The sequence below is a fragment of the Pygocentrus nattereri genome, chromosome 1 (genome assembly GCF_015220715.1).
Source record: "Pygocentrus nattereri isolate fPygNat1 chromosome 1, fPygNat1.pri, whole genome shotgun sequence".
NCBI lineage: Eukaryota > Metazoa > Chordata > Actinopteri > Characiformes > Serrasalmidae > Pygocentrus > Pygocentrus nattereri.
In genome coordinates, this window is record NC_051211.1 from 4,489,115 (window position 1) to 4,516,245 (window position 27,131).

A 27,131-nucleotide genomic window follows, 5' to 3' on the forward strand; every position below is an offset into this window, starting at 1 on the left:
TCTGAGCGTGTACGGGGTTAGATAAGCAGAGGCGAGCTATGCCAGCTATGCCAGCCCTGTGCATACCTGAGAATAATATCAGTATTGAGCTGCCGGGGGTTTGTCGAGGCGAACTGAAGGGAAATCCTGAGTCAACAGTGTTGCTAAACTGACTGACTGCAGGCTGACGGCCCACTGATCTCTCTGTCGGTGCTGGGCGATACTGATCAAACTCACCACAATGTAAGCGCACATACCAGGTTCTAACCAGGGACTGACTTTATCTACTGCCTGCCTTCCCTGGCCACGTTTCAATTTGCCCACTAAACGACGAGATTGTGGAGCGGAGATCATTTCATCTCCCGCATGAGATCCAGAGCCTGTTTGTCCGAATCAAATCTGGCTAAAAAGGTGTTCGTGGTTGTGGATAAACTGTAATGAAAAGAAACACCTGACCGCTTTTTGGAGATGAAGCACAGCTGTTAACTGTAAATGCAACATTCATAATCCAACATAATCCAACAAAATCCTGGCAACGATTATCCTGGCACTATCCTGAAGATGTAAGTAAGAGGAGAAGCATATCCAGGCCATTAATAAAACAGTAACTGACACCAATGTTGGGCTGCAATGATAATTAAAATCGATTACGCAAATCATAAAAAAAAAAAAATCTATTAAAATTGACGTTTTTGAAAAATCCGCTATCAATATAACTTCACAACTGTATTACTAAGCAGGTAATCTGCAAGCCGAGTTCAGCATTCTGGACCTTCTCCACTAGGGGAGCTGTGAGCACTCAAGGAAAGGAGTAAACCCACACCAGCAGGATCTCTCAAATGCATTTATACTCTCAGAAATAAGACACTGCTGTACCTTTGAGGGAACATTTACATTGTTTGTACCTTGACGAACGAAAAATGTACCTGCACAGAACCTTCATTTCTAGCAGTGTATCCACAATCTTATAAATTGTGAGTACGTCATTGCTCGCTCTAAAATGGCAACTTTACAGGCGAAGGCACAAATGGCACAAATGGCACTTCTGTGGCTGCACAGCACTGAGAAACGTGAAAGAAATCAGAGTGAGAGTCCACAGCACTGAGAAATCTGATTACTGAGCTAAAACCCAGCCTCTTTTTCAGATTTCTAGACCTTACTTCAATCTAAGAAATCAGAGTGAGAGTTCACAGCACTGAGAAATCTGATTACTGAGCTAAAACCCAGCCTCTTTATCAGATTTCTAGACCTTACTTCAATCTAAGAAATCAGAGTAAGAGTTCACAGCACTGAGAAATCTGATTACTGAGCTAAAACCCAGCCTCTTTATCAGATTTCTAGACCTTACTTCAATCTAAGAGATCAGAGTGAGAGGTTCACAGCACTGAGAAATCTGATTACTGAGCTAAAACCCAGCCTCTTTATCAGATTTCTAGACCTCACTTCAATCTAAGAGATCAGAGTGAGAGTTCACAGCACTGAGAAATCTGATTACTGAGCTAAAACCCAGCCTCTTTATCAGATTTCTAGACCTTACTTCAATCTAAGAAATCAGAGTGAGAGTTCACAGCACTGAGAAATCTGATTACTGAGCTAAAACCCAGCCTCTTTATCAGATTTCTAGACCTTACTTCAATCTAAGAAATCAGAGTGAGAGTTCACAGCACTGAGAAATCTGATTACTGAGCTAAAACCCAGCCTCTTTATCAGATTTCTAGACCTTACTTCAATCTAAGAAATCAGAGTGAGAGTTCACAGCACTGAGAAATCTGATTACTGAGCTAAAACCCAGCCTCTTTATCAGATTTCTAGACCTCACTTCAATCTAAGAAATCAGAGTGAGAGTTCACAGCACTGAGAAATCTGATTACTGAGCTAAAACCCAGCCTCTTTATCAGATTTCTAGACCTCACTTCAATCTAAGAAATCAGAGTGAGAGTTCACAGCACTGAGAAATCTGATTACTGAGCTAAAACCCAGCCTCTTTATCAGATTTCTAGACCTTACTTCAATCTAAGAAATCAGAGTGAGAGTTCACAGCACTGAGAAATCTGATTACTGAGCTAAAACCCAGCCTCTTTATCAGATTTCTAGACCTTACTTCAATCTAAGAAATCAGAGTGAGAGTTCACAGCACTGAGAAATCTGACTACTGAGCTAAAACCCAGCCTCTTTATCAGATTTCTAGACCTTACTTCAATCTAAGAAATCAGAGTGAGAGTTCGCAGCACTGAGAAATCTGATTACTGAGCTAAAACCCAGCCTCTTTATCAGATTTCTAGACCTCACTTCAATCTAAGAAATCAGAGTGAGAGTTCACAGCACTGAGAAATCTGACTACTGAGCTAAAACCCAGCCTCTTTATCAGATTTCTAGACCTTACTTCAATCTAAGAGATCAGAGTGAGAGTTCACAGCACTGAGAAATCTGACTACTGAGCTAAAACCCAGCCTCTTTATCAGATTTCTAGACCTTACTTCAATCTACGAAATCAGAGTGAGAGTTCACAGCACTGAGAAATCTGATTACTGAGCTAAAACCCAGCCTCTTTATCAGATTTCTAGACCTTACTTCAATCTAAGAAATCAGAGTGAGAGTTCACAGCACTAAGAAATCTGATTACTGAGCTAAAACCCAGCCTCTTTATCAGATTTCTAGACCTCACTTCAATCTAAGAAATCAGAGTAAGAGCTCACAGCACTGAGAAATCTGATTACTGAGCTAAAACCCAGCCTCTTTATCAGATTTCTAGACCTTACTTCAATCTAAGAAATCAGAGTGAGAGTTCACAGCACTGAGAAATCTGATTACTGAGCTAAAACCCAGCCTCTTTATCAGATTTCTAGACCTTACTTCAATCTAAGAAATCAGAGTGAGAGTTCACAGCACTGAGAAATCTGATTACTGAGCTAAAACCCAGCCTCTTTATCAGATTTCTAGACCTCACTTCAATCTAAGAAATCAGAGTGAGAGTTCACAGCACTAAGAAATCTGATTACTGAGCTAAAACCCAGCCTCTTTATCAGATTTCTAGACCTTACTTCAATCTAAGAAATCAGAGTGAGAGTTCACAGCACTGAGAAATCTGATTACTGAGCTAAAACCCAGCCTCTTTATCAGATTTCTAGACCTTACTTCAATCTAAGAAATCAGAGTGAGAGTTCACAGCACTAAGAAATCTGATTACTGAGCTAAAACCCAGCCTCTTTATCAGATTTCTAGACCTCACTTCAATCTAAGAAATCAGAGTAAGAGCTCACAGCACTGAGAAATCTGATTACTGAGCTAAAACCCAGCCTCTTTATCAGATTTCTAGACCTTACTTCAATCTAAGAAATCAGAGTGAGAGTTCACAGCACTGAGAAATCTGATTACTGAGCTAAAACCCAGCCTCTTTATCAGATTTCTAGACCTCACTTCAATCTAAGAAATCAGAGTGAGAGTTCACAGCACTAAGAAATCTGATTACTGAGCTAAAACCCAGCCTCTTTATCAGATTTCTAGACCTCACTTCAATCTAAGAAATCAGAGTGAGAGTTCACAGCACTGAGAAATCTGACTACTGAGCTAAAACCCAGCCTCTTTATCAGATTTCTAGACCTTACTTCAATCTAAGAAATCAGAGTAAGAGTTCACAGCACTGAGAAATCTGATTACTGAGCTAAAACCCAGCCCCTTTATCAGATTTCTAGACCTCACTTCAATCTAAGAAATCAGAGTGAGAGTTCACAGCACTGAGAAATCTGATTACTGAGCTAAAACCCAGCCTCTTTATCAGATTTCTAGACCTTACTTCAATCTAAGAAATCAGAGTGAGAGTTCACAGCACTGAGAAATCTGATTACTGAGCTAAAACCCAGCCCCTTTATCAGATTTCTAGACCTTACTTCAATCTAAGAAATCAGAGTGAGAGTTCACAGCACTGAGAAATCTGACTACTGAGCTAAAACCCAGCCTCTTTATCAGATTTCTAGACCTCACTTCAATCTAAGAAATCAGAGTGAGAGTTCACAGCACTGAGAAATCTGATTACTGAGCTAAAACCCAGCCTCTTTATCAGATTTCTAGACCTTACTTCAATCTAAGAAATCAGAGTGAGAGTTCACAGCACTGAGAAATCTGATTACTGAGCTAAAACCCAGCCTCTTTATCAGATTTCTAGACTCTGATCTAAGGATTCAGAGTGTGCTGTTGTATGATGACCATTTGAATAATCAGATAACTGCAGAAATCTGATTGGGATCAGATTATTGAGTGCATATAAACACAGTCAGTGAAAAGGGCAGCTGACGTGTTCAAATGATGCATGAAGAAAAAAAAATAAAAAATGGACAAAAACATGACAATATGATAATTATCAAAGTAAATTATATGATTACTTACAGATAAATTTATTTTTAAAAAATGATAAAAGTATTTATTGTAATGTATTGAACTGCACTTATGTACTGTTTTGTAGTGTAGTGTATCATAGTGTATTATATTGTATTGTAGTGTAGTATATTGTAGTGTAGTATATTGTAGTTTAGTATATTGTAGTGTACTGTAGTGTAGTGTGTTGTAGTGTACTGTAGTATATTGTAGTGTAGTGTATTATATTGTTGTGTAGTATATTGTAGTGTATTGTAGTGTATCGTAGTGTATTATATTGTTGTGTAGTATACTGTAGTGTAGTGTATTGTAGTGTAGTATATTGTAGTGTAGTATATTGTAGTGTAGTATATTGTAGTGTAGTATATTGTAGTGTAGTGTATCGTAGTGTATTGTAGTGTAGTATATTGTAGTGTAGTGTATTATATTGTAGTGTATCGTAGTGTATCGTAGTGTATTATATTGTTGTGTAGTATATTGTAGTGTAGTGTAGTGTATTGTAGTGTAGTATATTGTAGTGTAGTATATTGTAGTGTAGTGTAGTGTATCGTAGTGTATTGTAGTGTAGTATATTGTAGTGTAGTGTATTATATTGTAGTGTAGTGTATCGTAGTGTATCGTAGTGTATTATATTGTTGTGTAGTATATTGTAGTGTAGTGTATTGTAGTGTAGTATATTGTAGTGTAGTATATTGTAGTGTAGTGTAGTGTATCGTAGTGTATTGTAGTGTATCGTAGTGTATTATATTGTTGTGTAGTATATTGTAGTGTAGTGTATTGTAGTGTAGTGTATTGTAGTGTAGTGTATTATATTGTAGTGTATCGTAGTGTATTGTAGTGTATCATAGTGTATTATATTGTATTGTAGTGTAGTATATTGTAGTGTTGTGTATTGTAGTTTAGTATATTGTAGTGTACTGTAGTGTAGTGTGTTGTAGTGTACTGTAGTATATTGTAGTGTAGTGTATTATATTGTAGTGTAGTGTATTGTAGTGTATCGTAGTGTATTATAGTGTAGTGTAGTGTATCGTAGTGTATTATATTGCACTGTTCTGTGTTCCTCTCTGTTCCTTTTTCTCTGAGTAGTGACTTTTGTTTCTAGCAGTATCTGAGCTCAGGACTGGTTTTCTCTATTGGTAACTAGTAAAGAGACTTTCTCTAGACAGACAAAGCGCTTCTTGCAGCCGCTCTGGATAAGAGCGTCTGCTAAATGCTGTAAATGTACTTATAGAATTGCACTGACTTCTGAAGACTGGACTAGAGTTCACATGAGAGTCCACTGAATATCACACTGAGGAAGCCGGCTGTACACGGCTGAGCACGTGTGGCTGTGATTTGATGCATTTGTGAAAGCAAACAGAAGCACCTGTGAATGTGCGGTCAAACAAGCGCTCGTCCAATGCGTGCGTGTGGGTTTGTGCAAGCTTGTGTGTGGCAGTCTCTGTGCATGTGTGTGTCAGGGGGGTTTGTTAACCCACCACTTCGGAAAGTGAGAGAGGAAGTGAGTAGATACTTTAATGCATATCGCTGCTGTCAGACTGTAGTTTTAACGTAAGTCAATGGAACCAGACATTTCCAAGTCATTTGAGACGTTTCTTTTGGTCCATTCATCATGAACTTTACGCACAATGTAAAGAACAGCGGGTCCTTTGAAATGATGTCAAAAACTGAAAAATGGACGTATGAGGTTTTCATCCGACAGCAGGGATAAGAACTGCAATGTAATGTGCCAACAAGAACACAATGAGACTCGTAACATCTTCGCCTCCACTGTAAATTTCTCTGATAACAGAATTTGTGAGCACGTTTCTGAATCTCTTCACAAATAACACCTGTTTAAAATGCGCAGGGCAGTACGTTTTTTGAATGCCGACTGCTCTACTTCACAGTTATCATGTGAAGATCAAAGAGAGACAGGGTTATTCGCTTTAAGCTGCGCTCATTAACTGTAATAAAAATAAAGCTCGCAAAACCCATATCAAAACTACAATGTCCACTGTAAAACGAAATAAAACGAACTGGAATAACTGAGATAAAGACGTTTAGTTGTATTTTTCGTGTGTGAATGAGAGGCTGGACGAGGATCTCTTCTCTTCAGACTCCTTGGCTTTTGCTCATTTTCTGTGAAGAACGTATAAAATAACCCATTTTCAGGGTCTTCACTCTGTTCACCCCCCACACATTTATATTACACATGTGGGCTGAACCTGCGGGGAGTGAAAGTGTGGAGGTGCTGTGTCCATCTCTCTGTTCTCCTCCTACATGGCCTCCTGTTAGTGTATGTGTGTCTGTGTGTGTGAGGGTGGACAACATGGACAGGCTGCTGACTGGCTACAGCTGCTAAAGGAGAACCCTACGCTGGCCATTTGAGACGTATTAAACGTCCGGTATTTTTAATTAAATTGTTGTGTCTGTATTGATTTAAGACCTATAATGTGGTGGGTCCACCAGACCACTGAGAAACAAACACATCACCACACATGCATTAAGGAAAACTGGAGCTGAAAATTTCAAACACCTACTATCACAGCGTATCATAATACTAAATCTAAAACTAAGGTAAATAAAAGCTATTAGTTAAAAAAAAAACAAAAAAACACTAAAAATAAAAATAGTAAATATTTAAAAACTATAATAGCCCTAAAGTAAGATGAACTAAATAGAAGACTAGACAGACACGCCTGCTGCTCTCCTAAACTTGCATCTATGCCACTACTGAAGTTATAATAATAATAATAATAATAATAAAACTAAGAAGTACCGTGATAACACCAGGCATCCTATCAAAAATATATATATGTATATATATATATACACACACACACACACACACACACACGCACAAAAAACAGCTATTTTTTCTGCTCTCAGCATGAAGCAGCGTAACTCATTCTGGGTCTCTGAAGGTTTTCAATGTTACAACAAGAAAACAGGAGGACTCTATAAATCAGAGCGCAGGCAGCAGTGGAGGATGATTAATCGATGTTACTGTTTTCTCAGGGAGAAATGAGAGACAATAAAGTCACCACTGCTTATCAGATCTGAGAGTAAACACAGGACGGAGTTCTCTCTCAGATTTACACTACATTACTGTGTGGAGAGGCTGAGTTACAACTAGAGAGAGAGAGAGAGAGAGAGAGAGAGAGAGAGAGAGAGAGAGAGAGAGAGAGAGAGAGAGAGAGAGAGAGAGAGAGAGAGAGAGAGAGAGAGGGAGGGAGAGAGAGAGAGAGAGAGGGAGGGAGGGAGAGAGAGAGAGAGAGAGAGGGAGGGAGGGAGGGAGGGAGGGAGAGAGAGAGAGAGAGAGAGAGAGAGAGAGAGAGAGAGAGAGAGAGAGAGAGAGAGAGAGAGAGAGGGAGGGAGGGAGAGAGAGAGAGAGAGAGAGAGAGCGAGAGAGAGAGAGAGAGAGAGAGAGAGAGAGAGAGAGAGAGAGAGAGAGAGAGAGAGAGAGAGAGCGACAGAGCGAGAGCGACAGAGCGAGAGAGAGCGACAGAGAGAGAGAGAGCGAGCGAGCGAGCGAGCGCGCGAGAGAGAGAGAGAGCGCGAGAGAGAGCGCGAGAGCGAGCGAGCGAGCGCGAGAGAGAGCGCGAGAGAGAGCGCGAGAGAGAGAGAGCGCGAGAGAGAGCGCGAGAGAGCGCGAGAGAGAGAGAGCGCGAGAGAGAGAGAGCGCGAGAGAGAGAGAGAGAGAGCGCGAGAGAGAGAGAGCGCGAGAGAGAGAGAGAGCGCGAGAGAGAGAGAGAGAGCGCGAGAGAGAGAGAGAGAGCGAGAGAGAGAGAGAGAGAGCGAGAGAGAGAGCGAGAGAGAGAGAGAGAGAGAGAGAGAGAGAGAGAGAGAGAGAGAGAGAGAGAGAGAGAGAGAGAGAGAGAGAGAGAGTGTACCACAGATGCGGCCTTTGATGGACCCTGCAGATGCGGCCTTTGATGGACCCTGCAGAGCTTGTCCAAGGACGAGAAGAGCCTGCGTTTACCTCCTCAGCATTTCAGCCGGGTTCCTCACTGAGGTTGGACGGAACTGAGGAACTGAGTTTAAACACGCTTTTGTATCAGAGGGCGGCGGCCGCTCTGACTGCCACCCAGAGCACTTCGCCCATGAGGCCTGAGAGATGGAGCTGAAGCACTAGAAGTCGTGAGCACTTTGAGCCTCCTCGCTGTGCTTGTCCCGAAGAGAGAGAGAGAGAGAGAGAGAGAGAGAGAGAGAGAGAGACAGAGACAGACAGAGAGAGACATGGAGAGAGCGAGAGTGTGTCTGAAGCCTGCTGGGAAAGCTGGGCTTTGAGCTTTTAATAAGGAACGTGTCTCATTTGAGCAATAATCTGGCGGCGGCTGAAAGGACGGAGGGGCGTTGTTGACATTTTGGGCCACGCGTGGAGATATTTCCTCTTGTTTTAATCACTTCTGTCACCCTGACGGAGGGTAATGAATCGAATGCGACAGCCAAGCTGGAAGGCTGTGTAAATAACCGTGAAACAGAGACATTATGCTGCTCTTCTGCCCGGCGTGGCTGCACTTTCTCTCCTTTTAATCACAGCGTCCTTCACAATCGCTCTGCCAGAGCAGCGATAAGGATTCCTCAACCGCCTGTAAGGACGTGTGAAGTCCCAGAAGGTGGGTTAAAAACTCCAGCAGCACTGCTGTGTCTGATCCACTCAGACCAGCGCAACACACACTAACACACCACCACCACCACCACCACCACATCAGTGTTACTGTAGTGCTGAGAATGATCCAAAACCCAAATAGCACCTGCTCTGTGAGGGTCCATGGGGTCCTGACCACTGAAGAACAGGGTAACAGAGTATCAGAGAAACAGATGGACTACAGTCTGTAACTGTAGAACTACAAAGTGCAGCTATACAGTAAGTGGAGCTGATAAGATGGACAATGAGAGTAGAAACAAGGACATTTACTTAATGAAGTGGCCGGTTTGTGGGACAGTGCTGTCAAACACTTATAAATCATATTTTATATTTGATCAGAGTTTCTCTTCTGACAATAAAACAAAGGATGGTTTGTGTTGTCTGTAATTTCATGCTATCAAAGCTGTTCTTACTGAGCAGACAGAAGCAGCCTGGTCATCAGCCTGGTCACCACTCCTGAAACGGCAACAAACCTGCGTGTGGTGTCAGATCAGTCCACATGAACACCTCCACCCTGGAGAGCACTTTCCAAAAGCTCTGTTTTCAGTGATCTAAAACACCGTGTTCATGTGGCCTGAAGGCCAAAGCGCACAGAAAAATAATGGCTTTTTTTCCGCAGCGTGAGTAAATATAGTTCAGCCGCACAGCTCACACCAAAACGGCAGCTCATCCTTTCAGACGGCGTTCGTTTTGTTTTCAGAGCTCACTGAAAAGCAGACACCACACTGTTTTTAACTTTTGACTGGGGTTTTATGGCGATTTACCCACCAGCCCGAGCCTTCACAATTCTGTATTGTGAATGTTTTTCCTCTAGATCTGAGGTCACTAGAAGGTCTGGACCCAAACTCTGTCCTACGCGGACCTGGACCTGTAACCTATAAACTGTTTTTTTTTTTCACCGTGGCTGTTCTAGCCTTTACAGTATCTTTAGTGCCCGGGAGACTCGCAGACCAATCACTTGCATTGTACATATCACACGTGATGCTACTCAGCCAATCAGGTCTGTGCATTACGAGTGGCGTTCACACATGAGGAGAGAAACAGCAGTCAGAGAAGAAAGTGAGTCAGAGGGAAGTTATTCCACCAAACACGCTCTAAAAAGTAAATATTGTTGAAATCTGACTGAACTGGACTTTATTTGATCTGATATTCAGTTGTTGACTGTATAAGATGTTGATATTTCTACTCGGCTACTTCAGTAAACAGTACATGGCACTGAATCATAATACAACTCAGACATGATGATGTTCTGGACCTTTGCTTCAGGACATTTTCTCTCTCTTTTCAACGCACACTAACACACCACCACAACGTCAGTGTTACTGCAGTGCTGAGAACGGTCCACCACCTAAATAGTACCTGAGGGTCCATGGGGGTCCTGACCACTGAAGAACAGGGTAACAGTGTATCAGAGAAACAGATGGACTACAGTCTGTAACTGTAGAACTACAACGTGCAGCTATACAGTAAGTGGAGCTGATAAAGTGGACAGTGAGCGTAGAAACAAGGAGGTGGTCATGATGTTCTGCCTGATCAGTGTAGATTACTTCATTTTTTAAAAACGTACCATCAGTTAAGGTCCATTTTTATGCAATTACATCAAACAATGTACAGAAAACCGCGCCGTCTTTGGAAGATGGTGTCTTGAACACTGACGGCACAAACTGATCACACAGATGACTTTTATCATTTCTTTAAAATTATTGGCCCAACATGACCAATCAAAATGAATTTTGGTTGCTAGGCAGAGTCCAACCAATCACCGCATCCTGTATGACTGGGTATTTCGCAATACCTACCGAAACACGAAAAGTGCCGAAGTCCTGTACGGAATACTGCATCCTTACGCTAATGTTTCATCTGACGAGCTTTTATCGACATTGACCCTCGAAGGTAATAAGAAGGACGGTGGAGATCGAGTCTGCAGTGTCTGAGCTTTTATTAACACCTCATAAGTCAAAGACCCCTTTTCAGCGTAGATAAATGTGCTGTCATTAGGCCAGTTATAGTGAACTGAGCTGCCTGACGCTGCATAAAACAACAGAAACAGACGGTTAAAACAGACGTTAAGACCCTCTGGGTTTCATCTTCTGATCCGGAATTAATGATCAGATTACGAACTTAAGATCTGTTATTCTGTAATAGCTTCTGTCCCAAATTCAGTTACTGTCATATCCTTATAAACCAATTGTAAAATCATGTGGTTCATGGTTCATGCCAAGGAAAAGCAGCACAGCCATGATTCGAGTCCCTTTGAATAGATTTTGCATAAAAGGGCACCTCAAACCACTTTTCACTGTTCAGGTAAATCCGTTTGTTATGAAACGGACAGACTTTCAGCCAGGATCTTTCAAGCCGGTCCTCTGGTGTCATCTCGCATTGCAAATGTGTCGGCGTGAAATCTCGTTCTCCTCGCCGGAGCGCGGGCAGTTGGACATGAATATAAAAAGGCAAGCGTCACAAAGATTACACACACAGCTCGGGAGAGAGAGGCCGCGCCGACCGCATACTGACACTCGTGTGAACGATCGCCAGCGCAGAGAGCCGTCGGAGGGATGATGGATTCTCCAGCAGCGCCTCAGTCCTTCTGAATCTCAGACACCTTAACAGCAGCTCAGACAGATTCACATAAAATTATAGGACAAATTACTGCAGGAGCACTAGGGAGAGTTTACTGCACACCAACAATGTCTTTGTGCTTGTATAAACCTCCTACACCGTTAGAAATAAAGGTGCTGCGTCCTCCACGAAAATGGGCACCTTTTAACATATCTAATGCATTTTGGAATGAAATAAAACATCTTAAGTGTAATTCATACTGATTTTTCCTTTGTGGGTTTCAATACAATCATTCAGTCTGAATTACTGCCACATGACTGGCTTAAAGGGCCCACAACCTGAATTAGTCTTGTTTTAATTAAGGTCTGTTTACATAGTTTGTGTGGCTTTATGTTGTAATTCAGTTTACACGGCCTTTTTATCAACTTCTTTTTATCCCTTCGACCGAAACAGGCTTTTTACTTTATTCCGGAAGCTGTTCATGAATGGGCGGGGCTAAACCGCTATAGATAGGTAGACAGTTTGCATGACATCACAGAAATGGCCAATTGAAACAGGTTGTTTTTGCATGCTTTGCTGCTGACTGTATGAACTGGGGGCGTGAATGCTATGTTTCTAACATTAACAGTGTTCACGTCCAACAAACTCTTTTGCTTAACCGCAAAGATTCTTGCCAATCCAATTGAACACATTCCAATATTCCGGGTTAAGACTGAGGTGTTTATTCTCACTCTACTCAATAATCTGAGGAAAATCTCTGTTTTCATGCTCACTACAAGTAATCAGGTACAAAAATTACACATGCATAGAGAACCACTTAGAGTAAACGTTACCATGACAACCAGCATCACGCAAGTCCAGTCAGAGATGAGCAGCAGTGAGCAGTGCTTGTGTTTTTAACTGCTTTAAAATGACGTCAGACTCAGGAAAACGTCCTTCACACGTCCTTATTAAAGATGGCCGAGAGGAAGACGTCGTGTTCTGAGACACATAAGCTGGACGTCCGTCCCACCGCCGTCTTTTAAAGATCAGAGCATGAACTTCGTCTCCTCTGCAGACCAGTTTCTGCTCCGCCGTGTTGAACGGTATAAACTCTTACTGTGACGCGACGCACATGCAGAACGGACTGAAACTTTCCGATAGGGAACGTAATCAGATTCAGGCGTTTACACTGATATTATTCTTCTATTTAACAGATTATTTAGAGGTTTACCCACCTCGTTCAATCGTATTGAAACTGTATTCCAAAAGGCCTCAAAATTGCAGCTCTTGCGATTTCAATAAAAAAAACAATGAATCTTTCACCCCCACTCTTTCTTTTCTTTTTTTTTTTTAAGTGAGTTTTGCATGATATGGGCCTTTAATTTAATTCAATGCTGGTTTCTGGTGCCTGAAACAATCCTCCTGAATAAAATGCACAGAAATAATACAACAATAAATGGTCCTAAGCGACAGGTCAGAGATGAAGAAAGCTCAAGGACACTGTTACCAACGTCACAAACTAAAGCTGTTGCCCCACCTCTCCATTCTGAGAGCCCTCTAAAAAAACCAAACTGGCAGGCTGAGAGCCGTACAGGGTTCATGCCCGTCAAGGGAATCAGACCAAACATGCTGACTCGTTCTTGGCAAACACACGTCTCTGCAGAGTCACCCAGCTAAGATTACCATCAAGGTTAATAGCGCCTGGACCAAAACCAAGATCTCTTAAACTCACCACTCATATGATACGCTATAAACACCAAAGCGCAGTACGTGCCAGACATGTGCCTTAAATAGTCTATTAACGAGAACTCGTCCCTTTCTGAAGCGCTGCTCCAGCAACAGGGTGTACCATGTAAAACCGGCAGTGTTTAAACACATCACAGCACAGTGAACACGCGGTCCTACCTGCAGTTTGGAGGCGGGTCGAGGGTTATCTCCGCCAGCTCCTTCTGAATCCTGCGAAGCAAGAGGAGAAAGTTTCAGACATTCATCATATTCAGCCACTTTGTATCTTCTATTCCAAACAGAGCAAAAAGGCATCGGTGCTTCCGGTGGCCCCCGCTCGGCAAACACCTCATTGATTTCCAATTGAGCTCGAAAGCTCCTCAGCTGAATACAGAGGAAGGGAAGGTTAAGCTAACGCGGCATGACTGCACATCCCAAAAGAGGCATTTTTCCAAGCTTGTACAAACAAAACATCATGCAATACCAGAGGGGAACCATCTGGAAATAAAACAATACATGTCTGTACTTTTTAGCTTGTTTCATTGAGAACAATCTCACCTCGCATGTTGTATTTAAGGGGGAATTACACCGATCTTCAAACATATTTCCATAAGTCAGTGGTTGAGATGTAAACGGAGTCATTCAGTGTGGTTTGGTGTAAAACGGCTCAGATTTCATTACAGTGGTGGTGATGGGAACCAGGGTTTGTCACGTCTACAACACTAATATAAGCATTTTATTTACTATCCAAAACTACCAGAGAACCTCAACGGAATCAAACGATGAACTGAAATTTGCAGTTGTGTTTGAGCAGCTACACGCGTGTAAAATCCAGACTGACTAATAGTTTGGAAACTACAAATATGACACCAAAAAAAAATGAACCCGTTTTACACATTCAAAAATCATTTATATACACCGGTCAGGCAGAACATTCTGACCACCTCCTCGTTTCTGCACTGTCCACTTTATCAGCTCCACTTACTGTATAGCTGCACTTTGTAGTTCTACAGTTACAGACTGTAGTCCATCTGTTTCTCTGATACTCTGTTACCCTGTTCTTCAGTGGTCAGGACCCCCATGGACCCTCACAGAGCAGGTGCTATTTGGGTGATGGATCATTCTCAGCACTGCAGTAACACTGACGTGGTGGTGGTGTGTTAGTGTGTGTTGCACTGCTCTGAGTGGATCAGACACAGCAGTGCTGCTGGAGTTTTTAAACACCTCAGTGTCGCTGCTGGACTGAGAATCGTCCACCAACCAAAAATATCCAGACAAGAGCGTCCAGTGACCACTGATGAAGGACTAGAGGACGACCAACACAAACTGTGCAGCAGCAGATGAGCTGTCGTCTCTGACTTGACTGTACATCTACAAGGTGGACAGACAAGGTAGGAGTGTCTAGTAGAGTGGACAGTGAGTGGACACAGTGTTTAAAAACTCCAGCAGCACTGCTGTGTCTGATCCAGTAGCCGTACAGAGAAAATATCGCCTGTTCCTAAAGCAGAATAGGCAATATTCAGAGAATTACACCTCATTTTATCTAAGTACGCGTAATCGCTGCATGGAATGGACATCTGTTGGCTGTGTCAGATTGCAATCTCAGATACATTTCAGGGAGAAATGGTTTCCGCAGATGATTTTACGCCTTCCTGCAGGCCCCCGTCACAGTCAACCTGCTCATAAACAAGAGCCTTTAACAACTCCAGCGCAGCAAGAACGTGGATCAGATTTCACAAGCGCAATCTGCCACTTACATAATCAAAAACCACAGCCACACACACACACACACACACACACACACTTCCTCTCTGTTGAGCGTGAAACAATGACAGTCATTATTACTCCAAATGGACCTTGAAAACAAATATACATAAGGCTGATGTTGTGATATGGGCTTATTAAACAGTAGCAGTATGTTATTAGTAAATAAATAATAATTCCACACTAAAATGTGCCATCATTAGGTTCGTGCCCTATAGAGATGAGATATATGCAATTAGGGCTGCAACTCATTTAAATGAAACCAATGCTTAAAAGGGAATTCCACCCATACTTCAAAACTTCCTCATAATTAAATGGTTGAGATGTAAAGTCGTTCAGAGCGGTTTGGTGTGAAACGCTCCGTTCTAGAGAAACTAAGTCAGAATTGTTCACAGTGGTGGTGATAGGAACCAGACGTCCCCCTCTAAAAGCTCCTCAAAGACAGCTATACATGAAACGGTTATGAATTCAGTGACTGATGTCTGAGACACTGTTTTACTATAATTGTGAGACGAGATTATGGGCAGAGAGAAATAAACAAAATAGTTCCCAAAGAAACCAGTTTTACCATCATCAACACTCCATATAAACTCGGAAGACTCGTGCAGGTTCACTGGTGGCTGCAGATGGTAAATAAAAGGGCTGTATTTGTGTTGTAGTCATGGTGACCCCTGGATCCTATCACCACCGCTGTAAAGACATCCGAGTCTCTATAAAATCAACCATATCGCACGTAACGAGTGAAGCGCATGCTTTGCATGTATGAGCCCCAGGGTTCAACCCTCTGCAGCTCCATGCACTTTGCTTCCACAAGGTTCTTGGGCCGTCATGGGCTGGAGGTTGGGGAACCAGCCTCGTGACCGGAAGGTCGCTGGTTTGACCCCCAGAGCCGACAGTACGTGACTGAAGTGCCCTTGAGTAAGACACCTAACCCCCAACTGCTCCCCGGGTGCTGCGGATAGGGCTGCCCACTGCTCTGGGCAAGTGTGCTCACTGCCCCCAGGTGTGTGTGTGCTCACTAGAGTGTATGTGGTGTTTCACTGTACAGACGGGTCAAATGCGGAAGTGTTGCCAGATTGGGTAGGATTCCCCAGGATTAACCTTTGACCTATTCGCTAGGAGAATAAGTGTTTATCGGTGGCATTTTTCATTAATTAACAATATTTACGCTCCCTTTAAAAAGCAAAATATAAATAAATAAATAAATAAATAAAGATGTATTCAACAGTACAAATGCTAATTAACAAGAAGAATTATGTAAGTAATTAAATTACTTGCAATAATCAATAAAATAATTATGATAAAAAGAAATAGTATATAAATAATGCTTTTCAATGTCTTTAAAGTGAAACAGCTTGAGGTTCTTATTCTTGCAAAATACGAAAATATTCAAGATAAACTTTCCTTCTGGATCAATTAAGTGATCCCTCTAGCTGTCCATCACTCCAGCCATCACTCCAGCCATCACTCCAGCCATCACTCCAGCCATCACTCCAGCCATCACTCCAGCCATCACTCCAGCCATCACTCCAGCCATCCATTGATCCATCCATTTATCTATCCATCTATCTATCCATCTATCTATCCATCTATCTGTCAATAATGTGACAGTTGCAGCATTTTCCATAAGACTGTTGGTTCACATATAAAAATAACTATTAAATCTGCAATAACCACTGACTGAACTGCCCATCTGGCTTGTAAACCCCCTTAAACAGAGCATCAGTGAATCACTGAGAACAAAATCCCTGTAAGTAACGCCGCAGAGTCCCCGGGACGGAGAGCTTGAAGCCCACAGTTTGACAGCACCTGCCAGCAGGAACCAGGCACATCATTTGAGACTTATCTCCAAAACCTCGGGGGACGCCCTGCCCACACACAGACACAGCACTGCAAAGCCGTCTGGGAACGGTCCGGTCGCACCTGCACTCCAACAGATAATCGCCTGCAGGGGAACGACAGTGAGCCATGAGGAAAGCTGGGGGCACTCGATGCCAAACAGTAATAAGACGTCTCCGGGTACAGTGCTGCATGCGAGCTTGACTGCATGCTGTGGAATTTGATAGCAGTTTTTTGCTGAGGTGGCACATTTCCGTGGCTGGAGTGATAATTAAGAGCTTGAGGGGGAGGAAGGCCCGTTACACTGCCCTCTGCCTCACATTTCACTGCAGCCTCACTGAACTCTGCTTGTGATAAAATGCCCACTTGTGGCTTTCCCAAGCCGCAGCACTGCTTCCCTTGGAAAAACTACATTACGTAACCACATTAGGGGGCAGTCGCGAGCTGGAGGTTAGGGAACCAGCCTTCTGACCAAAAGGTCGACGGTTCGATCCTCAGCAAGACCTTGAGCAAGACACCTAACCCCCAACTGCTGCCCGGGCACTGTGGATTGGGCTGCCCACCACTCCGGGCAAGTGTGCTCACTGCCCCCTAGTGTGTGTGGTGTTTCACTTCACGGATGGGTTAAATGCGGAGGTGAAATTTCCCCGTTGTGGGACTAATAAGTAATTAATAATGGGTCTCTTAATCATAATCTTAACAACCTGCATCACCACCTGCAACAGACAACTTCTGGAAACTCTGTGGGTTTTCTTAAAATTCTTTGTATTTTGGTAAATTGTGTGAGATTTAAATGCGGGATTGTCAATAATGAATAAGAGTGCAAAAAAAATAAATGAATAAAATCACAATTTCGTTTTAAATAGCAGAGCTGCAGTTATAATTATAGTGTACATATTTTAAATGAGGGCATTTAATCTAATAAACTAGATAAAAAAAATGAATGAACAAAATAACACGACGAAGAGCAGAGCTGTCGTGGTCACTCGGTGGCACTCAAGGGCAAATGCTTCTGTATTATTCAATCACTGAGATGTAAACAGAGTCATTCTGAGCGGTTTGGTGTGAAATGGTTCAGATTTCTTTATAGTGGTGGTGATGGGAACCAGGGGTCGCCATGACTACAACACAGATATAGACGTTTTATTTACCATCCAGAACCAGCAGTGAACCTACACGGGTTCTCATACATCAGCCACTAACACACACACACACACACACACACACACACACACCCCTAGGGCCAATTTAAACAGCATGTCTTTGGACTGTGGGAGGAAACCCGGAGCACCCGGAGGAAACTCACGCAGACATGGGGAGAACATGCGAAGTATGGTCTGAAGCCTGGTTGCCCGGCCAGGGAATTGAACCCAGGCCCTTCTTGCTGGAAGGCGACAGCGCTACATTTTCTCCGGCATCAGGCAGTGAATTCATCACCATATCATGTATAGCTTTTTCTGTGAGGGAGCTTTTAGCTGCGGACGTCTGGTTCCTATCACCACCACTGTGAACAGTTCTGACTAATACTAATCATTTCACACCAAACCACTCTGGGTGACCGTTTACATCTCAACAATTTAACATCTTAACAATTTAGCTGCCCACCACTCCGGGCAAGTGTGCTCACTGCCCCCTAGTGTGTGTGGTGTTTCACTTCACGGATGGGTTAAATGCGGAGGTGAAATTTCCCCGTTGTGGGACTAATAAGTAATTAATAATGGGTCTCTTAATCATAATCTTAACAACCTGCATCACCACCTGCAACAGACAACTTCTGGAAACTCTGTGGGTTTTCTTAAAATTCTTTGTATTTTGGTAAATTGTGTGAGATTTAAATGCGGGATTGTCAATAATGAATAAGAGTGCAAAAAAAATAAATGAATAAAATCACAATTTCGTTTTAAATAGCAGAGCTGCAGTTATAATTATAGTGTACATATTTTAAATGAGGGCATTTAATCTAATAAACTAGATAAAAAAAATGAATGAACAAAATAACACGACGAAGAGCAGAGCTGTCGTGGTCACTCGGTGGCACTCAAGGGCAAATGCTTCTGTATTATTCAATCACTGAGATGTAAACAGAGTCATTCTGAGCGGTTTGGTGTGAAATGGTTCAGATTTCTTTATAGTGGTGGTGATGGGAACCAGGGGTCGCCATGACTACAACACAGATATAGACGTTTTATTTACCATCCAGAACCAGCAGTGAACCTACACGGGTTCTCATACATCAGCCACTAACACACACACACACACACACACACACACACACACCCCTAGGGCCAATTTAAACAGCATGTCTTTGGACTGTGGGAGGAAACCCGGAGCACCCGGAGGAAACTCACGCAGACATGGGGAGAACATGCGAAGTATGGTCTGAAGCCTGGTTGCCCGGCCAGGGAATTGAACCCAGGCCCTTCTTGCTGGAAGGCGACAGCGCTACATTTTCTCCGGCATCAGGCAGTGAATTCATCACCATATCATGTATAGCTTTTTCTGTGAGGGAGCTTTTAGCTGCGGACGTCTGGTTCCTATCACCACCACTGTGAACAGTTCTGACTAATACTAATCATTTCACACCAAACCACTCTGGGTGACCGTTTACATCTCAACAATTTAACTACGCAAAAATGGTGACGTTTCCCTTCATTTTTAAAAACATTTAATCAAAGAAAATGTACTCTCCCAATGAATCCGAAGTTTGGGAGATGACGATACGGTTTGAGTAAGATTAGGATATGAGAGGCGGCACACTCGTATCCACAGAATCAGTATCAGGTCAATATTGGATTTCATATGGGAGATAATAAAAGAATAAATATAATCCAATCCTGTAACAGGTACGCCCTGAAACAGCACTCACTCACACTATGAAATGTCATGCTGTTAAGATGTGTAGTCCTTCCTGTGGGGTTAACAGAGTGTTTGAGTATCAATATCAGCCAATACTCTGGTTTCCATAACAGAGATAGCAGCAAGAGTGAAAGGGAAGGTCTACAAGACAGTAGTACGTCCTGCTATGATGTACGGTTTGGAGACTGTGGCTCTGTCTAAAAGACAGGAGGCTGAGCTGGAGGTGGCGGAGATGAAGATGCTGAGATTTTCGTTGGGAGTGACAAGGATGGACAGGATTAGAAATGAGCAGATCAGAGGGACAGTGAAGGTGGAGCAGTTTGGAGATAAAGCCAGAGAGGCCCGGTTGAGATGGTTTGGACATGTGTTGAGGAGGAATAGTGGATATATTGGGCAAAGAATGTTGGAGATGGAGCTGCCGGGTAGAAGGAGAAGAGGTAGACCTCAGAGAAGGTTTATGGATGTAGTGAAGGTGGACATGGAGATGGTTGGTGTGAAAGTAGAGGAGGCTGTGGATAGGGCAAGATGGAGGCAGATGATCCGCTGTGGCGACCCCTAAAGGGAGCAGCCGAAAGAAGAAGAAGAAGACGACTCTAGTTTCCATACCGGTATCAGCAAATGTGGCACTGTGCCATCTCCAACTCTGCTTAAATGACCAATCAACAAAATTATTGGCAGATTATTTCAGTAACACCCCTAATTAAGGTTAATTTTAAAAGGCCTGCCCAGTAATCCCCCCAACTTTAGTTGTTAAATCCCTCCCGCTGTACGAGGTGGGCAGGTGCTTCCTCCGGACAACTGCCTCGTTTCAAACTGCTGCTCAAGCAGAACTGCAGGGCAGCTGAACACACTTGGAGGAAAGTACAGAGTTCCTAATTCTGGGTATGTGAGCTGGTGGACACCCACGGGTGGCCAGCGCTGCTGTGAAAGAGGAAATAAGCCAACCTTCCCACTGAGAGAGCAGCAGTGGTGAAGAGTGGGCGATATGGAGAAAACGAATCTAAAACCTGCTTCACACGGTTCAGCTTTAGCTACTTTGGCTACACACCAAAAACACCCAAACCACCACCCAAACCACACCAAAATCACAACCAAACTTCACCAAGAACAAATCAAACCACACCAAAAACACCCAAACCACACCAAAAACAAATCAAACCACACCAAAAACACCCAAACCACACCAAAAACAAATCAAACCACACCAAAAACAAATCAAACCACACCAAAAACACCCAAACCACACCAAAAACAAATCAAACCACACCAAAAACAAATCAAACCACACCAAAAACACCCAAACCACACCAAGAACAACTAAACCACACCAAGAACAAATCAAACCACACCAAAAACAAATCAAACCACACCAAAAACAAATCAAACCACACCAAAAACACCCAAACCACACCAAAAACAAATCAAACCACACCAAAAACAACCAAACCACACCAAAAACACCCAAACCACACCAAAAACAAATCAAACCACACCAAAAACAAATCAAACCACACCAAAAACACCCAAACCACACCAAAAACAAATCAAACCACACCAAAAACACCCAAACCACACCAAAAACAAATCAAACCACACCAAAAACAAATCAAACCACACCAAAAACAACCAAACCACACCAAAAACACCCAAACCACACCAAAAACAAATCAAACCACACCAAAAACACCCAAACCACACCAAAAACAAATCAAACCACACCAAAAACAAATCAAACCACACCAAAAACAAATCAAACCACACCAAAAACAAATCAAACCACACCAAAAACAACCAAACCACACCAAAAACACCCAAACCACACCAAAAACAAATCAAACCACACCAAAAACAAATCAAACCACACCAAAAACACCCAAACCACACCAAAGACAAATCAAACCACACCAAGAACAACTAAACCACAACAAAAACAAATCAAACCACAACAAAAACAAATCAAACCACAACAAAAACACCAAAAACAACAAAACCACACCAAGAAAGGAAAACCAAGAAAAATGGCTAAAGTTTACCGTGTTTACAGTGTTTACAGCCTACTGTAGCCGATTATCGTCATTATGCCGTTAGGCTGTTTTTCGTGTATTGTAAGGGAAAGTGCATGATTGCAAAACCTAAGAAAAGGTCTACGTCAGATTCATGACTCAGAACTGTTCAGCGGTGAGCTGAGCTTGTGAGTGGGTGTAGATTCTGTTCTTACCTACGAACAAATCCCAAATAACAAAACACAGCGAATGTCAGAATCTTCATCAAAACTGCGTAAGTGGGTTTCAGAAGAAATTTCTTCTTATGAACTGTTGGTGAATGAGGCCCATTAAGCATTAAAACCTTAGATATTTACGAAGATTATGCTATGATATATTTATACTTAAGACATGAATGGAGATATTGATAAGCTACATTTATACAAAATCATAATTTATAGGGTACTTTCTGTTGGGAGGAGGTGTCGGTCCCAAACCCTAACCTTGAACTTTAAAAAGTTCAATATTTTGAGTTTCTTTTACTGTGAAGTTGGAAGATTTACATTTACTACGAGTTTCATTTATGAAAGAAAAGAAAAATTATATTTTAAAAAATGTTGTGAAGCTGCATCCCTGTCCCTCATGGCCACATGGTGACTCGACGTAAATATGTCCCATAGTGAAAGTCCCAAAATCAGCGTGGAACATTAAGAATTGTCACATTTTCTGCAGTTAAGTAAAGTTTTTTGTGTTTTAAAGAAATATAATGATTTTCTGTGTGAACAGCTGTTCAACGCTGTGTTTGAGTTCTGCTCAGAATGAGCTAAAATTTTCACTGAAAGTCACTGCCGAAACAGTCACTCCCGAAACGGTCTCTACTGCAAGTCACTGCCGAAACAGTCACTGCCGAAACGGTCTCTACTGCAAGTCACTGCCGAAACGGTCACTGCCGAAACGGTCACTGCCGCAAGTCACTGCCGAAACGGTCACTGCCGAAACGGTCACTGCAGCAAGTCACTGCCGAAACGGTCACTGCCGAAACGGTCTCTACTGCAAGTCACTGCCGAAACGGTCACTCCCGAAAGTCACTGCCGAAACGGTCACTCCCGAAAGTCACTGCCGAAACGGTCACTCCCGAAACGGTCTCTACTGCAAGTCACTGCCGAAACGGTCAGTCCCAAAAGTCACTGCCGAAACGGTCTCTACTGCAAGTCACTGCCGAAAAGGTCAGTCCCGAAAGTCACTGCCGAAACGGTCACTCCCGAAACGGTCTCTACTGCAAGTCACTGCCGAAACGGTCACTCCCGAAACGGTCTCTACTGCAAGTCACTGCCGAAACGGTCACTCCCGAAAGTCACTGCCGAAACAGTCACTGCCGAAACGGTCTCTACTGCAAGTCACTGCCGAAAAGGTCAGTCCCGAAAGTCACTGCCGAAACGGTCACTCCCGAAACGGTCTCTACTGCAAGTCACTGCCGAAACAGTTACTGCCGAAACGGTCTCTACTGCAAGTCACTGCCGAAACGGTCACTGCCGAAACAGTCACTGCCGAAACGGTCACTGCCGAAACAGTCTCTACTGCAAGTCACTGCCGAAACGGTCTCTACTGCAAGTCACTGCCGAAACGGTCTCTACTGCAAGTCACTGCCGAAACGGTCTCTACTGCAAGTCACTGCCGAAACGGTCTCTACTGCAAGTCACTGCCGAAACGGTCTCTACTGCAAGTCACTGCCGAAACAGTCACTGCCGAAACGGTCTCTACTGCAAGTCACTGCCGAAACAGTCACTGCCGAAACAGTCACTGCCGAAACAGTCACTGCCGAAACAGTCACTCCAATTTTTCACACAATTTTTTAACAAAGAAATTCTCACATTTGTGGGTTTCTTGGGTCTCTTGTTCAGCATCTTGACGGTTTCTTTTTTTCTCATAACTCTATGTTTGGTGTCTCTGGAAAAACCTCCGTTTGGAGGGTCATGCAGTCCTAACACTTCGCCCTACCCCTCTATCTCAACAAGAATTGGGACAGCCCACCCCTAGACGTGCACGTGCAAAACAGAGGGCTAAGTGGTAGGGGTGAGGGGTGAAATGGGACTGGGCCTTACTGTCCAGTCTTTCCCACCAAAGGCTGCAGTCCCACTAGACTGGCAACCATGAAAGAAACCAAACTACACAGCTACTCCGTAATCTGTAACTGGTGGAATAGCTGCGTTCCACAGAGACAGACTACATAAATCTCAACCACTTCAAACCAATAATGGAAATTCAAACATCTGTTTAACATAAAACTAACATAATAATACCCTTTCTACAACGTTTGACAAAAGGGACAAGCTCATTTACTCCCTGAAAAAGGCCTAAAAAGAGCTGCGGCCCACCTCTTGGCACTGGTGGAGAGTTTAGCAGCTGTCTTGCTGGAGATCTTGGCCTCTTTCTTCTTTGGTGGAGCCGGATCTCTCTCTTGCTCCCTCTCCTCTGGCTGCTCCACAGGCGCTACCTCTCTCTGTTCAGCGTCGGAACTGCCTCCGCTCGTGTTTGGACTGTCGTCCGGCCTCGGCTGGACCTCACTGGACATCCTGATCCGTCAGAGAGAGAAAAATAAATGACTGTTGCTGGACAAAATTGATTAAATGCCTTCTAATTAGTGAATTGAGCTGCGTTAATATGCACCCATTGCTGACGCAGTTTGTATGATCTCCATAGAAAAGCACAGATCAATAAAATGTGATGGTCTAGAGTCCATGGGTCAAACATAAGGCCTGTGGGCCAGATAAAACCCGCCACACAGTCATATCTGGCCCGAAAAGTATTTTCATTTTCTATTAATATTTGCCCGTTTCACAATGTGCTGCACTACACTGCCCAGCATGCACTGTAACGTAATGTGCTCCGACTCCCCTACCCCAATAATAGTCTATGGGACAGCGGTTTCACCTCAATTCTACTCAATTCCACACCAGTCACATCACCAAACACATTAACTGCATTTCAGCTGAAGTTCAACCAACATAAACTCGTAACGTCAGCTCAGCAGCTCAGAAACTGAGCCCAAGTATCAATGAACTTGCTGCAAAGACAAGATGCCAGGTGTCTAGTTCAAGCAGATAGGTAGCTTTAAAAGACTGAGCACCTGGGAACCTTTATACGTTGAATATTTCAAGTATTCGTTTAATATTTCAATGTCTACTACAAACGCCAACACCGGTCAGGTGTAACGTTCTGACCACCTCCTTATTTCTTCACTCATTGTCCACCTTATCAGCTCCACTTACTGTATAGCTGCACTTTGTAGTTCTACAGTTACAGACAGTCCATCTGTTTCTCTGATACTCTGTTACCCTGTTCTTCAGTGGTCAGGACCCTGTGCTGGTGCGAGTGGATCAGACACAGCAGTGCTGCTGGACATTTTTAAACACTGTCCACTCACTGTCCACTCTATTAGACACTCCTACCTTCTCGGTCCACCTTATAGGTGTAAAGTCAGAGGCGACAGCTCATCTGCTGCTGCACAGTTTGTGTTGGTCGTCCTCTAGTCCTTCATCAGTGGTCACAGGACGCCGCCCACAGGACGCTGCTGGCTGGATATTTTTGGTTGGTAGACGATTCTCAGTCCAGCAGCAACACCAAGGTGTTTAAAAACTCCAGCAGCACTGCTGTGTCTGATCCACTCGTACCAGCGCAACACACACTAACACACCACCACCACATCAGTGTTACTGCAGCGCTGAGAATGATCCACCACCTAAATAGTAGCTGCTCTGTGAGGGTCCATGGGGGTCCTGACCACTGAAGAACAGGGTAACAGAGTACCAGAGAAACAGATGGACTACAGTCTGTAACTGTAGAACTAGAGTGCAGCTATACAGTAAGTGGAGCTGATAAAGTGGACAATGAGCGTAGAAACAAGGGGTCATTTTTTCTGTGGCCACAGACTTGCTGAGGTTTTTTAATACGGCCCCTTTAGTGGTTGAGTTTGACAGCCCTGCTCTAGAGCATCAAAAAAAGCTTAGGGTCACCTAGGGTCGATTACAGGTGTATAATGCCCCCTATCATTGGGCTGTGGAGCAGTGAACCCGCGATCTCTGGAGTGATGGAGCTCCATCCAATGACTTCGGGATGAGCTGGAGTGATCCAGAAGTGAACACCCAACATCAGTACCTGACCTCGCTAATGCTGTATCAAATCCTCACAGCAATGTTTCAACATCTATTATAAAGCCTTCCCAGATAAGTAGAGGCTGATACTGCAGCACAAACTCACTAATCTCTCAAGAAACGCTGGTGTCTACAAACCTTTGGACATCACAGTTTCACAGTATCAGATGACCAGCAGTGAAAAAAGTTAATGAACCCACATTTCCTGACATGGCATGTTTTGATTGGACTGTTCAGCTGTTTTCTTCCCTGGAAATTACGCCAAAGGGATCCTCACAGAGTGCATTTCTTCTGGTGTGGAAACAGGGAAAGCACTGCTTAATAGAATGGAATGTTATTGCGGATAAGGTGCAAAATCAATACCACTAAAACTAAAAATCAATACGGTTGCGTCACAAAACAACTGGTACCCTATAACAGGCCGTAATATTGGCCAGAACTACAAACAACCATTGAAAAACATTAAACCCGCTGACATACCTGCAAAGCGTCTGCATAATTCATTATTTAGATGTAAACATGGTCAGATTGAAATGGTTCATTGTAGAGATTTCTTTATAGTGGTGTTGATGGGAACCAGGGGTCACCATGACTACAACACGAATACAGACATTTTATAACGGCCTTTACGGCCAAAACCTTCTGAAACAATCACAAAAGACGGTCTCAGGCATCAGGCAGTGAATTCATAACCATTTCATGTAAAAACTTTGTGAGGGAGCCTTTAGAGGGGGACGTCTGGTTCCTATCACCACCACTGTGAACAGTTCTGACTCCCAGTTTTCTAGAACTGAGTATTTCACACCAAACCGCTCTGAATGACTTTGTTTACATCTTAACCATGAAAAAGGGCCTTTATCCTACATGTATTGTGCATTACATAACATCTGTTTGGGTTTCTGTACCAACACCTGTCGTCATTTATTTTTACACGAGCATATTTTTAACCTCTCGCTATCCCTTAGAATTAAAGAGGCTGTTTTTCACACTGTGCCTTTAAGACTATTGTATGTAAATGAGCTCTGATTTCATTGGCTGCCCAAAAAAGAAAGTTTGGACAGAGACACTGCTTTTAACTTCGATGTGAATGGGTGGGGCTAACTGCTGAGGAGTGAAGGGTATGTTTTAAGACTTCAAACAAACTCTTATTTTTAAAAAAGCGAGGATTTCGACTGTATGGGCCCTTTTGGTTAAGCAGAAATGCAGAAGACTCTGGAATTCCCCTTCAAAGCGGGATATTTCTAACAGTTCAGGCAGGGTGTTTTGAATAGGCCTGTCTGGAACACCAAA

The 27,131-nt window shown here is 43.1% G+C and overlaps 1 protein-coding gene across 1 annotated transcript in view; it reads right to left on the reverse strand.

Annotated features, from left to right (window-relative positions):
- The window catches only part of LOC108441979 (ubiquitin-conjugating enzyme E2 E2-like), a 95,004-nt gene that overhangs the window by 54,358 nt on the left and 13,515 nt on the right, over positions 1 to 27,131 (reverse strand). Inside the window, exons 2-3 of the mRNA XM_037541599.1 lie at positions 24,066 to 24,263; positions 13,430 to 13,480 (exon numbers count right to left, since the gene is read on the reverse strand). Of these exons, the coding sequence (XP_037397496.1) occupies positions 13,430 to 13,480; positions 24,066 to 24,262 (248 nt within the window). The 5' untranslated portion in view covers position 24,263. The remainder of the gene's footprint in view (positions 1 to 13,429; positions 13,481 to 24,065; positions 24,264 to 27,131) is intronic.